The sequence below is a fragment of the Amblyomma maculatum genome, chromosome 8 (assembly GCF_055883805.1).
Source record: "Amblyomma maculatum isolate TAMU_Amacu chromosome 8, ASM5588380v1, whole genome shotgun sequence".
In the NCBI taxonomy this organism is placed as follows: Eukaryota; Metazoa; Arthropoda; class Arachnida; order Ixodida; family Ixodidae; genus Amblyomma; species Amblyomma maculatum.
The window spans coordinates 101,293,601-101,309,998 of record NC_139351.1 but is presented as its reverse complement, the minus strand read 5'-3'; the positions used below and the strand labels follow the sequence as shown (position 1 = coordinate 101,309,998).

The 16,398-nt window shown below is 46.5% G+C and overlaps 1 protein-coding gene across 1 annotated transcript in view; it reads left to right on the top strand.

Annotated features, from left to right (window-relative positions):
- Nucleotides 1-16,398, top strand: part of LOC146182001 (uncharacterized) — a 102,098-nt gene that overhangs the window by 37,462 nt on the left and 48,238 nt on the right. Inside the window, exons 2-3 of the mRNA XM_084575879.1 lie at nt 11,860-12,012; nt 14,709-14,799. Of these exons, the coding sequence (XP_084432005.1) occupies nt 11,860-12,012; nt 14,709-14,799 (244 nt within the window). The remainder of the gene's footprint in view (nt 1-11,859; nt 12,013-14,708; nt 14,800-16,398) is intronic.

Sequence of the window (16,398 nt, the reverse complement as noted above, 5' to 3'; positions counted from 1 at the left end):
GTTAAAGTTCCTTGATGATGATACTTTTTTCGAGCCTTCCCATATATCTCGGTTGCATCGGGAACGCGGAATGCGGGCTATAGACGGTCGCTCTGGGGGACACCGGCATGAAAAGAGAGATGTTTCGCATTCTGAATGCCGGCACAATATTTTACGGAATTATCCTGACAGCCCCGAGTCTGTCAGTCACGAAGCATTTTGAAGGACTTCAATGACCCGAGCAAAATATAAAAGGAAACAATATGTGGTCATCCGGGCGTATGAAGTGCCACTCGGCGTTCTTCATCTCGGTCATGCAGGATTCAAAGACAAGTAAGGGGCTTACCGGAATACTATGAAGAGTTTCATTTATCACCGAAGAGCTCTGTTAGGGCTGCGCTCGCAAACAGGAATTCATTTACGACGTGAAGAAACATATTTCTACCCAGGGATATCGTTTTTATAGGTAGCGAACAGAGAAGAGGGTGGCGATGGCAAGAAAAGTATATATAAAATAGAAAAAAGTGAAGATTTTATTAAATATTGGAGCCGCGTAGACATGCTGATCTGTTTTGGGGATGGATTTTGAGAGAAAGGCGGGAAGGGGAGGATGCAGAAAAAATAACAGTAAATACTTAAAATGCATAAAAAACATGCGCTGATTGAATTGATGTCAGTGCATGCACATCAAAGCGGAATTCGAGAAAATTGATGGAGAAGACCAGTGTCCAGCTGGTGACATTCATAACCAGTTCTAGACCCCATGTGGTCCCAATGGTTGGAGCGCTCGGCTATTGCGCCGGAGGACCTGAGTTCAGCTCCGGCCACGACGGAAGCCTCTCAGTGAAGACGAAGTGCAAAACTGGCCCGTGTAAAAGGGCGTGATGTCAGCGCACGTTAAACGCCCGCAAGTGGTAGAAATCAATCCGGAGCTCTCCACTACGGCGGCCATTATAGTCCATGTACCGGCTTCGGGACGTCAAACTCCACAATTCCATACAAACAGCTTCGCCCAAGATTAATACAAATTCAGGGGAGGGGGAGCTGTGTGGTGTGCTTTAGCGGGCGGCGTTGTGAGAGGCGGCCAAGCGTGCTTTCGTGTGAAGAGCTGCTTTTGGGCAACTTTACCACTTCGCAACGTTTGTTTTGGGGCTAATTGGTTCATGTTTCCAAGGTGGAATCATTTTTAGCGCAACACATAAGAGGGATAAGACAGGCCAAGAGAGCGCCTGTCTTTCCCCTCCTTATGTGTTAAGCTAAAAATGATTTTACCATTTCGCGTACGACACAGCATATCGTATTTGCCCCTATGAGCAAAGGGTGCAAGGTATATGACTGGTACCCCAAAGTGCATCTTGGATTAAGTCTATGTGGCTATTGTACGCGGCCAGACATAACTGCAAAAAAGAAAAAAGAAAAACGAGCGACAGTATTTAATGTTTGATTTCGCATATCAATTATTCTTCAAGTGGTCAAAGTCAGACTTCGCTAAAAAGCTGACCGCTCTAGGGCTTTCTGACGCTACTGGGCACTGTTTTCTTGAGTATGAGCCTCTACCAACACAGCCGGCTTTTGAATGCTTACCTCTTCAGGGTTGAAAAATGTTCTCCGTTATGAAATATACTGCGTTTATCGCAGTATTGATACTTGACAGTAACGCACTGTGTGTTCACTACAAAGAGGCCGGCGGATTGTTTGCGCTCCGCTTGAGGTCGTCGCTATTTGTAGCTACTAGTCTTCCTGTTTCCTTCTTCCTTCTTTTTTTTTCCTCGGCAGTGCTTGAAGAAGCCGGTCATTGATCTTTGCTAGACGCTTTTTTCTTCTTTTTTTGCCTCAAAATGCAGAACCTCTCACTCTGACTGTCTCAAAGTGTAAGCCCGTTATACTTTGTGGCACGGGCAGAGACTCTTTATTTTTATTTCCTTTTGCATGCCCCAACATAATATATGTCTCGAAGCGCAAATGTTAGTGCGAGGCTTAGTTAACAAAAAATACTATGGGATTGAGAACAACAAATCCTTATCTTTAAAGGAGCTCCGAATTGCGTTTCTTCTTTGTGCCGTCCTGTGGAGTTCTGACTTGTTCCATGGAAGTTCACTGTGAGTCCTTTGAATACGTGTCTTTCTACGGGCAATAGATTGCATCTGCTCCATTCTGCTTTTTATGGAGCACATCTTCATCGTCACCGCGATCCTTCTTTGCAGCGATCTCGCACAGGCGAGTAATGCTCGTTCAAGTTAGCTTTGTCTCGAATAATATTCGGCATTTGTGGCTGTTTTCTTGAAAGACATTTTCAATGTTCATCCTTTCACGCCTATTTAAGTTGGCTCGCACCTGTATTTAAAACAATTCCACTTGCATTAACAACCATAGTACTTAAGTGCGGCTATTTGGTGGAACTGGGACGAAATGTGCCGCCGTCTGGGTTAAACGTTAAAATACTGCTTTAGACGGGATGGCGTATCTCTCAAGTTTACTGATACCTGTGATGTTCCTTCTAAGTGAACTGTGTACAGAAAGGGATATATTCAGTCCTGATACCATTGTTTTCTTTGCCCTATTTACAAAAACGCTGTTGAGGGACGAAGCGATGGTTTATGGTTTATGGGGTTTAACGTCCCAAAACGACGGAGGATATGAGAGACGCCGTAGTGGAGGTCTCCGGGAATTTCGACGACCTCTGGTTCTTTAACGTGCACTGACATCGTACAGCACACGGGCGTATTGCTTTTTGCCTTGATAGAAAAGCAGCAGCCGCGACCTGAATTCGATCCCGCATCCTTGGGCACGGGTAGTCGAGCGCCATAACCATTGCACCATCGCGGCAGGGCGGGTGAAGCAATTTTCAATGCGCTCAGAGTGAAAAGCTGCGTCTCGTCCGGCATCCTTGTGGCCAATATAATAGCAAACATGGAGGAAGGAAAGAACTTAGGAGAGGCCCTGACGTCATTTTTTTGAAGCCGGCGCGGCCACGCCGGGACCGGACGCTGCAACGTCTCTCCTCCTCCTTTACCCTCCGCATTCTCTTTCTCCGCAACGCTCACGTACCTAGGGCCCTTAGCAACGCTGTTGCTAGTGGCCCGAGTTTTCATAGCAACAGCGTCGCCGTTGCTAATGGCCCGACTTGGCTAACCCTAAATTTTGACGTCACTTCCGCCACACTTTGTCCAATGCATTGGAAACGGCAAGCGCCTCTCCTAAGTTGATTCCTTCCTCCATGATAGCAAATGTAACGCTCTTTTTAGTCCTATCCGCCTGTAGTGGACGCTTTTAGGTCAATCCTTATCACCGTTGATATGTGGCGTCCTCTATTCTTTTATTCGACATGTCATGTTGGTTTGTTTTCGAGATAGCTGTCCATCGCTATCTCAGTGAGGCATTATTTAGATGGTGGCCTACACGTGCGTCAAGCACAAAGATGATGGCTTTGTGCTTGACGTCACGACCTGAAGTGTTCCGCCTCAAGTTACGTCTAACGTGAGGGAGAATAAACGGCATAGTTCGTCCTTACTGTCACTATATCGTATCCGAATCAAGGGTAGACCGAGGGGGAGAAGATGGTTACACAGTAAGAAAGAGAAGGCACCAATGGTTGAGGTGGATCCTCAGTTCGAACGAGGAGCCAACGTTTCGACAAGGGAACTTGTCTTCGTGCCAGACGAAGACTAGTCTCCTTGTCGAAACGCTGACTTGGCTTGCGAAGTGAGGCTCCCCCTCAACTCTTGTTCCGTTCTCTTACATTCCTTTTTCCCCGCCGGGGTGGCGGAGTTGTTACGGCGCTTGGCTACTGTTCCCAGGATGCGGGATCGAATCCCGGCCTCGGCGGCCGCTTTTCGGTGGAGGCGAAAAGCGAAGCGCCCGTGTGCTGTGCGATGTCAGTGCACGTTAAAGAACCCCAGGTGGTAAAACTTTCCGGAGTCCTCCACTACGGCGTCTCTCATAGCCTGAGTTGCTTTGGGACGTTGAACCCCACAAACCAACCAACCAATTTTACATTCCTTCGTACAGAGTGTCGTGACGCTGGGGCTATGGCGACCCGGCTTTCACTTGGTAGCGTGCAGAGACTCCGGGTTGAAGAAGGACTGAATCTTCGAAGTTGGTAAAATATGTACAAGCAGGTTTACTGGCACTTTGAGAAAACGTATTTACAAGAATATTTACAGGAAAAAGAAGGGTACATCAGCAAAATGACAAGCGTTAAGAGTTCATAGCGAGAAGCGACTGGATGAGCCGTTTACCCAGGGCCCAGAGCGACATTTCGTGCTCTGCAGCGTCCTTAAAACCCCCCTATGTCCAGCCCCTCTCTGAAGATGTTGACCAACCAAATCCAGGGCACGCCCCTCAGGTATCGGCATCCAATCGAACACATCACTGCACTGATGGTCTGAAGCACTGACTGGTCCGGCATTCATTCGTTGGGCGTGATCACTTGTTGGCGGGAAAAGCTTGGGAACGGCGAGGAGAGGAGGTACATTTCTATTCTTCAGCAAAGAAACCACAGGCTGGTTCTGACAAGGGGTTTTACTTCTCAGAAACCCGAGTGCACGTGGCGCCGCATAGGGCTCCCAACATGGTCCCTTTTCGACAATTGCAAATCTTTCCTGCATTCCCGGGAAATCACTTAATGGCCGTATGAGTCATGCTCCTTTCTTGTCCTGCCCGTCAGCGGACATGTCACTCTGTCGTCTCCTTTGGATAGGAGGCATTCATCACTGGAGGATAGCACTTCTCGACTGGAAGGGTGAACAAAAGAAAGAAAGCACTTCCTGCTATTTCCCGCAGGGGGACGTTTCTTTGTGTTTTTCCAGACGTTCTCTTGACAAGGTCAATTTGGCATTTGCAGGTTGTCCACAAAGCAAAACATGCTTACAAAACAGGATTCCTGGAAACAGGCTCACTTAGAGCCATTGGACCATCACCACATATTCACAAAACTTATCCATGCCCACAGGCGAACAATAGAGCGCGCAATTGCGGATGCTTGGTCGTAACAGCCTCCTCCCCCGCCAGAAGAGACTCGGAGGGCAGCAGCCGCAGCTGCTGCATGAAGAGACGACTTAATGGCCTGCACGTGAACGCTTGAAGCTCGCTGTTGCTTGTCGCGTTGTCTTGATTGTTGTAGGCCAAATTGCTCGAGCTGTCTGAAACTCAACCACATGTCGAAGCAAGCACTCGGCTCCCGTCTGAAGAGACCAGGTCAAAAGAAAACTGCCATTGTTGTTCGAGAAAAGCCCACACTCAAGACGTTCAGGACCCACGTATTCCTAGAAAACCAAACGTGCTGCTTTACATAGTCACACATATACAAGCGCACGAAAAAAAAAAACCTGATTATCAATTTGGATACATGGTGAGGAACATCTCGGACCGCTTAGAAAGAGCGGCTAAGCGCGTCCGCATTCCCATTTAACTTCCCCTTTTTGTATCTTATTTCAAAATTGTACTGCTGTAAAATCAAGCTCCACCTAAGAAGGCGACTGTTCTTCGATGTCGCAGTTTGCAGCCAAGCCAGGGGACAATGGTCCGTCTCTACGGTGAATTTGGCCCCTCCAAGATAACACTGCAATTTTTGAATGGCCCATACAATGCAAGCGCATTCTTTCTCTGACGCGCAATAAGCCCTCTCTCTAGAACTCAGTTTTCTGCTCAAGTAGAGCACGGGGTGCTCATTACCGTCGTCATCTCTCTGGCAGAGAACAGCACCTAACCCTCGATCACTGGCATCACACTGGACCGTGAATTCTCGGTCATAGTCTGGAGCTCGCAATACCGGACGGCTAATCAGCACAGCCTTCAGGTTTACGAAGGAGGCTTCCTTTTGTTCGTCCCAGACTACATTTGTCGGTTCTGTCTTGCGGAGAGCGTCGGTCAGAGGGCTAGCCAAAGCTGAATAGTTAGGGATGTAGTGATTGTAATATCCCGTCAGACCTAGGAATGCTCGAATTTCCGTCTTCGTGCTCGGCCGCGGGTAGTCTGCTACCGCAGAAATCTTAATCTCGCTGGGTTTCCTGAAACCTTGACCTACATTGTGACCCAAGTAGTCCACGGTCGCCCTTGCCAGGCAACATTTCTCGGCCTTTACGGTTAGTCCAGCTTGACGCAAAAGGCTCAGTACAGCTCTTAGATGTACCATATGGTCCGCCCATGAGTCGGAAAAAACCGCAATGTCATCTAAATAAGGCACCGCGAATGTTTCACACCCATTTAAAACCCTATCCATGAGTCGGGAAAAACAAAATGGAGCATTTTTGAGCCCGAAACTCATCATTGTTGGCTGGTAGCTGCCCGTCGGAGTGACGAAAGCCGCGTATCTGCTGGCGCGTTCAGTGAGCGGTACTTGCCAGTATCCTCGAGTAAGGTCCAGCGTAGTCACATATGCCGCTCTACTGACCTGTTCTACTCTCTCCTCAATATTCGGAATAGGATACACTTGATCCCTGGTGAGAGAATTTAGCTTTCGGTAGTCTACCACAGGCCTAGGGTCTTTACCTGGAGCTTCTACTAAGATCATAGGCGAAGCATAATCGCTTTCCGAGGGTTTTATTACTCCCAATTCCAGCATGCGAGTTACTTCCCTATCCAGAATTTCTCTTTGCCTTGGAGAGAATCGGTAGCACCTTGATCGCACTGGCACGTCTGAAGTCAGCTCAATATCGTGCTCAGTCAAATCAGTTCTGCCTGGCCTGTCCACGAAGCAGGCCTCAAACTCTGTTATTATTTCGCCCAGATCGGACAGCTGGGATTTCTTTAGTTCTCCTCTCTGCTCCGTCTTTTTGTGAAGCTCCTGAGCGTTGCTTCCTTTTCCGCTGAGGCAAATCAAGTTATCCCCAATCTCCTCAGGAAGGTTTAACGTTAGATTTACCATGGTTTCCCTCTGCTCATAGGGCTTCATAAGACTGCAATGATAAATGCGCACTGCTTTACGCCTATCGGGGATTTTCACTGCGTAGTTAGTGTCAGAAAGCTTTGCAACGACTTCAGCAGGTCCTTCCCACTGTACTTCGAGCTTATTCTTGGGATCATTGGCTTGCTCCATAGTTAAGTCCTCTCGGGTTCCACTTAAAAGTCTCGTGAGATTACTAGACACTGGCGGCAAGAGGTTATTCTCAAGAACGTCCTCATTCCGCGTCTCATCAAGCTCACTTTCAAGTTGACATATCTGAGATGCCTCGCTCTCAAAGTTTTCTGACCTGCTATCTTCCGCATTTACCACTGTTTTAACTGCCGTTTCCTCCGCTGTGGATTTTTCTGGAATGAGCAGTGTAGCTAGTTCTCGCGCCTTTGAACGTGTTAATGCTTGCACAACACTGTCTCCGAAAAGGATGCCCCTCTTTCGCAGTAGCATGTCCGATTTGTTGGAAAACAAATACGGATAGCACTTAGGCAGCTTTTCTGAAACGGCAGCCTCGGTTGTTAATTCGCCGAAAGGGCCCTCGATGACCACGTTCGCGATCGGCAAGCACACACTCTGTTCCTCAACTACCTGTCGGATCCATGCACACTGTCCTGTATAGTCGGAAGGCGATACATACGCCGGATGGACAACATCCATCGTCGCGGCCGAATCGCGCAGTACCTTGCAAGGCTTCCCGTTGACTACTAGGTCATGCAGGTAGGGTTCTAAAAGCTGCATATTTTCATCGCAGTCCCTGACATACGAGAAAGCAATCTTTTCTTTCCGGCAGTTGACGGCAATGTGACCCTGCTCATTACACCTAAAGCATGTGAGCGGCTTCCTAGCCTCAAGCTTATTCTTTGTGTTCTGCACGTTGGTCACTTCCCCACTTTTCTCACTGCCGTCCTTTCTAGGGAATTTGCCTGAAGAAACCTTCATTTCTTCGTTTCCAACTCTAGCAAAGTGCCTTTCCTGACGGTTTTTCACACTGAACTTGGGATTGCGGGGCCTATCCACTGCTGGGTTGCTGAATTGTCGGCGCGAAGCATACTCCTCAATAAGTTCGGCAGCTTCAGTTGCCGACTTAATTTCGCCTCTGTCCTGTAACCAATTTCTTTCTTTTTCTGGGAGGCAGTTATAAAACTGCTCCAAAAGAATTCGCTCGACTACAGCGTCCCTATCACTGTAGGAATCTGTGCTCTTTAGCCACTCGCCCAAATTTACTCTTAAATTGTACAGGAATTCAGGGTAACTCTCGTCCCTGGACTTAGTAGCGTTCCGAAAACGTTGTCTGAACGCCTCGGCGCTAAGCCTATACTTTCTCAGAAGGCAAGCTTTGACCTTCTCGTAGTTGTCCGCGTCCTCCTTGCTTAGCCGCGCGACAACCTCCGCTGCCTCGCTGGGCAGAACCGTCAATAATCTCTGAGACCAAGTGTCTCGCTGGAAGGACAGTTTTTCGCAGGTTCGCTCAAAGTTAGCCAGATACAGACCGATATCCCCTGATATCACATATGGCTGCATGTACTTTGACATCTTGAAATCTGCCTCCTTGTTGAGACGAGGTACCGCTAGCTGGGGACAATCGCCCGACCTCTTGCTCAACTCTAGTTCTAATTTCCGGAGCTCAATTTCTTGGTCCAGCTTTTTTGCTTCTCTTTCAAGCTTCTCACGTTCGTGCTCCCTTTCCTCTTTTTCCCTGTCAAGTTCACGCTCTCTTTCCTCTTTTTCCCTCTGACGTTCGCGCTCCCTTTCCTCTTTTTCCCTCTGACGTTCGCGCTCCCTTTCCTCTTTTTCCCTCTGACGTTCGCGCTCCCTTTCCTCTTTTTCCCTCTCAAGTTCACGCTCACGCCTCTTTTCCTCTTTTTCCCGCTCTTTCTGCTGTCTGAGCTGTTCCTCCTTTTTTTGGGCGATGAGGTTCCATGCTTCACTGAGCTCCTCATCATCGGCTCCCAAATCTGTGATTGCCTTTATAATCAAAGGTTTTCGTGCCAAACCACTTGTATCAATTCCCAATTCCTCACACAATAGCAACAGGTCCGGTTTCTGCAGCTTTTGTAGGTCCATGATCGCTCCGAGTGTCGGCTACTTCCAAAACAACTGTGCAAACTACCAACCTAAAGGCGTTTCCACACTCTCTTTACCAGTTCTAAAATCTAACCCTGTTCTAGAACCTGGTCCACATCAGAAGAAAAGCCAAGCACTCACCCACACATGCGATCGATGTTCCGAGCTGCCCTCTTGGCCGATTGTTGCTCCTGCTTGTTGCTTGAGATGCCACCTCCGATCACAAGGTGTTGTGGCTTGTAGCTTCAGATCCACCTCCAATCACCAGATGTTGTGGCTTGTAGATTCAGATCCCAACGCTGGGCACCAGTCGTTGTGCTTGTAGATTCAGATCCCACCGCTGATCACCAGTTGTCGTGACGCTGGGGCTATGGCGACCCGGCTTTCACTTGGTAGCGTGCAGAGACTCCGGGTTGAAGAAGGACTGAATCTTCGAAGTTGGTAAAATATGTACAAGCAGGTTTACTGGCACTTTGAGAAAACGTATTTACAAGAATATTTACAGGAAAAAGAAGGGTACATCAGCAAAATGACAAGCGTTAAGAGTTCATAGCGAGAAGCGACTGGATGAGCCGTTTACCCAGGGCCCAGAGCGACATTTCGTGCTCTGCAGCGTCCTTAAAACCCCCCTATGTCCAGCCCCTCTCTGAAGATGTTGACCAACCAAATCCAGGGCACGCCCCTCAGGTATCGGCATCCAATCGAACACATCACTGCACTGATGGTCTGAAGCACTGACTGGTCCGGCATTCATTCGTTGGGCGTGATCACTTGTTGGCGGGAAAAGCTTGGGAACGGCGAGGAGAGGAGGTACATTTCTATTCTTCAGCAAAGAAACCACAGGCTGGTTCTGACAAGGGGTTTTACTTCTCAGAAACCCGAGTGCACGTGGCGCCGCATAGGGCTCCCAACATGGTCCCTTTTCGACAATTGCAAATCTTTCCTGCATTCCCGGGAAATCACTTAATGGCCGTATGAGTCATGCTCCTTTCTTGTCCTGCCCGTCAGCGGACATGTCACTCTGTCGTCTCCTTTGGATAGGAGGCATTCATCACTGGAGGATAGCACTTCTCGACTGGAAGGGTGAACAAAAGAAAGAAAGCACTTCCTGCTATTTCCCGCAGGGGGACGTTTCTTTGTGTTTTTCCAGACGTTCTCTTGACAAGGTCAATTTGGCATTTGCAGGTTGTCCACAAAGCAAAACATGCTTACAAAACAGGATTCCTGGAAACAGGCTCACTTAGAGCCATTGGACCATCACCACATATTCACAAAACTTATCCATGCCCACAGGCGAACAATAGAGCGCGCAATTGCGGATGCTTGGTCGTAACACAGAGACTCTTTATTTCATGGCAGTTCACGCCACTGCCACATCATGATGGATACTGCAGGCATTAGATCTATATCTTGAAATTACCACTGTTTCACTGCACCGGTTTAGTTTATTTTGATTGGTTTGAAACAGTTGTACGTGATGCGGACAACGGAGTCTGCTTTCCTGACTTTTTTTTTTTCTGTTAGTATATTTCCGACGCTGGCTCTGCGTCATGGCCTAGAGTTGTGTAAAGTTTGAAAAAAGTTTGTCATGGTTTAACTCTTGTTAAACTGGTTAGTCCGTGCGAAAGCGTGTAGGTCGAATGTAACATAAAAACCAAGGAGGATTTTCAGACACTGCGGCTGACCCTGGGTGCCGGGCAAGGGGTGTAACGTGATATACATGCATTGGCTAGGGGTAGACTGCCGCTCTACTAAGTTTCTCCAAGGACACCCTCAAGGTCAGGTGCCGCACACGATTCGTGATCGGGTTTGACCGTGTGAAGAAGTTCTTCGGCACTAAAATGACAGTAGTCGCCAGAACACCGAAGCATGAAATGAATTGGAGGAAAGCGTATAACTATAGAGGCTACAATTGTTCTAGCCTCTATAGTGTAACACTCAAGGGTGTCTTATTTGTGCTTCGGCACGACGCTCTAATTACCTGCTTAAGGTGTCCACAGAGAAGTTAATTTTGCGTCGTTGCGGTTTTGCGAAAGTTTGTCGACGTTTGCCCTCGTGCTGATGACGTGTTTGAGGTGTCCACCGGCGCGATATTGCTCGGCCCAATATTGGCGCTCGGCTGTGCTGTTCGCGTGAGTGCTTTCACAGGGAAAGCGCAGCTGCGAAGTAAATGCTGCACTTTCCGCATGCTCGCAGCGCCCAACTGTGATCACATGATACGAATGCTGAATTGGGCGAGTTGGTGCATTTGCATTTTAGGAAACGTAGCGCAAAGAAGACAAGGACAAAATGAGGGATACAGTCTTTTGTCCTTGTATTCTTTGCGCTACGTTTCCTAAAACACATGATACGAGACGACAGTCTCTGTTATATTATTGACTTGCGGCCGATGCGCTCTTTGTGATAAAAGTTTAGCATGCTTTACTCAGCAAAAGCATACGAAGAAGAATTTTTGCTTTCCTTTTGGGAAATTTAAATCACCGGAAAACCGACTGAGCGGTTCTTTCGACATCTCGAGTGTCTCCGCGGAAGCCCTGTTGTTTGCCTTTCGGCAAAATGATGTGTGCCTGGTGTTACGTGCAACCATTGTTTACGCGACCGCTTCAGAATAGCAGAGAAGCAGCAGACGACCGAGTCCTCCGGAGACAAAGTGCGATGTTTAACACCTTTGCACGTGGCCGACAGATTTCTTGAGACATGAGAGGCTTTCGTCTGCTCAAAACGGAGGTCATTATATCGTTGCTTTCAGAAAAATGAAAACAAGGAAAGGTCATAGTTTATTTTTTTACTCGCATGCGGCGTGGCGCACATATGTAGACAGACGTTTGAGTCCCATTCTTCTTCTCTCCTCTTGCACTCCCCCCTGTCCTACCCCTGTGTTGTGTCGCGTCCTCTCTTCCCCTCCGCTACGTTTGTCCCAGCAGCGAGGAGACACTGAACGACCTGTACAAGGAACTGCAGAGAAGCGAGAAACCGCAAGTGGTGGAACGCTTCGAGGACGTCATTGCCGACCTACTGGACAACATGAAGAGACTGCAGGAGGAGAATAGCCAGCTAGAGAATACTTGGCTCAGGTAGGTGCGAGCGATGCCCGCTTCGGGTGTCTCTGATAAGCTGACTTCGGCCGGGGTCAACATGCACGACCTAAGTAGGTCAAGCCAACTGTGCTGTGCTCGAGGTCGTTTTCTGTTCTTCATAAAACACTAGGTGGCACAAGGATGTTCGATGAATTAATGGCGGACGTAGCGCCAGCTGTGGTGAGGACACATAATCAGGCGTGTAATCTTATCTAACCTTGATCTTCGATCGCGGAATAACAGTTTCCTCCATACTCTGGCGGCAGCACAGATGGACCTACCAAAAGGGCCTTGTGCTAAAAATAAGAGAGTTGAAACATTATTGTATTCTCCGCGATGGTATTTTATCCCTGTCATTTGCCATACCAGGTAGTTTATCCCGAGATGACGGCTACGCGTCTTCGCCGAAAACATTGGACGAGGTATTTGGACTTGGGGTTTTACTGTTTGCTCGCCCTGCGTGTACTCAGAATAAATTTTTCTTTTCATTCTTATTTCTAATATCTTTGTTACTAATGGCTGTTAGATTGACAATTTTCTTTCCTTTTTTTTCCTATAATTTTTTTTTTACTTACGATAAGCTTACTAGCCAGATTACTATCAGTTACGTATAAGCCATCTACTATGGTAATCGATAATAGCATCAGGACAACCTTAAACTTCAATCAAGCAAAATACCAGGCAGGTTTTTGAAAAGGGTACTCTACTATCGATAATATCCATACCATCAACCAGGTCATAGAAAAATGCTCGGAATATAACCAGCCCTTATACATGGCATTCATTGATTACGAAAACGCATTTGACTCAGTAGGAACCTCGGCGGTGATGCAGACATTGCGAAATCAGGGGGTAGACGAGCCATACATGCGTATATAGTGGCTGCACAGCAACCATAGTTCTGCATAAAAAAGGCAACAAAATTCATATCAAGAAAAGTGTATAGGCAACGAGACACGATCTCTCCAGTACTATTCACAGCTTGCTTAGAGGAAGTATTCAGAGACTTGGAATGGGAGCAGCTAGGGATAAGAGTAGATGGAGAATACCTCAGTAATCTGCGATTCGCTGATGACATTGTCTTGCTAATTAACCCAAGGGATGAGCTGCAAAGAATGCTTGATGACCGGGACAGGAAAATCAGAAGAGGAGGCTTGAAGATCAATATGCAGAAAACTAAGGTAATATTCAACAGCCTCCGGAAGGAACAGCAGTTTACGTTAGGTAGCGAAGCACTGAAAGTAGTAGGCGAATATATCTACTTATGGCAGGTATCCGCAGATCAAGACCATGAAAGGGAAATAACAAGGAGAATAAGATTGGGAGGAAGCGCATTTCGCAAGTTCTCGCAGGTTATGACTAGCAGCTTACCAGTATTGCTCAAGAGGAAGGTATACAACAGTTGCACCTTACCTGTACTCACCTATGGGGCTGAAACGTGCTTAAGTTGAGGAAAACCCAGAGGGCTTTGGAACGAAAAATAGTAGGGGTAACATTACGAGATAGGAAGCGTGCAGAGTGGGTCAGAGAAATAACTCAAGTTACTGACATTATAGTGGAAATCAAGCAGAAAAATGGGCATGGGCAGGACATGTAGTGGGAAGAGAGGATAACCAGTAGTTGCTTAGGGTAACAAACTGGATTCCAAGGGAAGGAAAGCGTAGCAAGGGGCAGCAGAAAGTTAGGTAAGCGGATGAGGTTAAGAATTTTGCAGGGGTCAACTGAATGCAGTTAGCACATGACCAGATTAATTGACAGAATATGGGAGAGGCCTTCACACTGCAGTGAGTATAGTCCAGCTGATGATGGTGGTTTTTTGCGTCTGCTATGGTGACTTTTCGTTCTGTTTTGTTTTGTTTCACTGGTTGCGCATCATTTCCTCTGTCCCTACTTATTACGTTTCCTGGTTTGCTTTTCTCTGGCCCACATTTTTCTTTTCGCTCTGATATATTTCTGCGTTCTTCAACCCATTTATCCTCCTCCTCCGTTTTTTTTTTTTTTTGTTATTTTGCTGGGCTTCTTTTTTTTACTTCTTTTCATCCCCACAGTCCCCCGCACCTTCCCTCCTCCTTGCCACCTACAAGAATACGTCAAGCTTCTGGGCTCGATGGATCTAGGCTTGTTTTCCTTTTTTCTTTCTGTTTTCTTGCTTGAAACCCCATTCTTGAAACTTTATTATAAATAATGGGATCTCTCTGCCCGCTTTTGCCACTTGTAATTTGTGCCATATTCTTTTTTTTTTTTGTCTAATTGGTTTGGGTTTTCTTACAATTTTTTTTTTGGTGGAGCCTGCCTTCCTACTTTTATTTTCAATTTGATTTTTCCCTACGACAACTTTAGTTCGATGATTGCTTTCTCTCGCATTTAATAATTGTTTTACGTCTTGAGTGCTCTACAATAAAGAGAAATCAGAAGAACATTTGGTATTGCATAGTACTAGAATGAAAGTAAAATCACCGCACATAATAAGTTACACTGGTATACAAATTCAAGTATAAATTAAACGAAGTTGGTTATACGGACGGACGCGGCGATCACTACGGCCTTTCGCATTTCTGTATGAACGCATGCTTCTGTTTTAGGAAGAGAATAAACATGTGGCACTCTTCCTGTCTTCCTATTAGTACACTGAGCTGCATCGACTGAGATATTTTATTTTCAATTCAATTCAAGCGCTTTTTCCTTCTCTCCAGGGAGAAGAAAGAGCACGAAGAACACTTACGACGCATGGAAGAAGAGATGGACAACCAAGTCAAGCTTGTAGAGCTGCAAGCTAAAGCCAAGGTATGCGGACTCCGGGCAGGGTGATACATGACTCCGTCTTTTCAAGCGCTCCAGAGTAGAGCAAGTGGCGTAGAGAACGTTATTCCTATTGCCGGCTTTCGTCACCACTATCGCCATTGGCTTCTTATAATAATGACCATATTATAATTAAGTTATTCTCTTATAATAATAATAATAATAATAATAATAATAATAATAATAATAATAATAATAATAATAATAATAAACTTGTTCTTACGTTAAGTGTATTTCAGTGCACAACAGAGGCTTCTTCCAAATCCCTAGCTAGCCATAGTATTTGATAAAAAAAAAAAAGAAGAACCTCGACTTCCGGCTAACAACAACGTTACGCATGCCTTACTAGGTCGTCTTTAGGTTTTTACGTCACCTTGGAAGTAGCATGTCATCAAAATGAAGGCGGGTGCGCCTGCAATTGATGGGTGGCTGTCTATCGATTCTGCCATCGATTCTTCGTCGCGGACTTAGCGAAAAGTCCGAAAGATCTGTTGGTTTGTTTCTTTATTGTGGCTGTTTTGATTTGTTTTGCGCCGAATATGACTGGGGTTGCCTTGCATTGCTCTTTCAACATTTAACGTAATCAAAGTATGTCGAAAACCGGTGGTAGAGTTTGAAAGCAATACTTGAGACCCCCAATGTGTGATCGTTATTCTCGGCTTGCAGTGAGTGGTCTGATTTTTCGCTGTATCTGTTTCGTGAAAAACGTTGTTCAGACATCTATGAGATCCAGTGCAATTGCTCTCTCATTAGAGCTCGCGTATTCCGCTTTGACTGAATAAACCACGTTCGTACAGACAGGAAGAACGGAGCGATTTTGCAAGCCAACGCAGTAAAATCAGCTTGAGCTGCCTAAACGATCTTCATAAAGCAACTGTTAATAACAAACGAAATGCCACTCGGCACTCACTCGCTCATAGAACTCGGAAAGGTCAGAGACAAATAGACGCGGGGAGAAAATACACGCGCCCATTTATACAAAGCTGTGGTTCCAATAGTTGGTTTGTTTGTTCGTGCGGTTTAACGTCCCAAATCGACTCAGGCTATGAGAGACGCCGTAATGGAGGACTCCGGAGATTTCGGCCACTTGGGGTTCTTTACCGTGCACTGACATCGCGCAGCACACGGGCGCCTTGCTTTTCGCCTGCACCGAAAAGCGGCCGCCGAGGCCAGGATTCGATCCCGCGCGCCCTTGGAAACAGTAGTTGAGCGCCGTAACCACTGCGCCACCCCGGCGGGGTGCTATGGTTCTAATAGTCTTAACTACAGGGAATTTACTAGGTAGTTATTCATTACAGTTAAAAATGTACATTTGGATTATGCATAACGGAAAGCCACCTCAAGTATGCTCTGGTGTCGAAAAGCAGTTTGAGGAAATAGTTATGCACCTACATGACTACAGTGTTCTAATTTATAGTTTTTACTTAGTTATCTTAGTACTGTCTGAGTGCACTCTCTTCTTGTATTTGTAGTTTCTATTTTATTGCCCCAGTAGATGCATGAAAGCCTATACTGTCCTTCCTAGACGGAGCAGTAATGTATCCTATGCTTTACGTAGTCAACTTCGTAAAGCATAAATTTCCG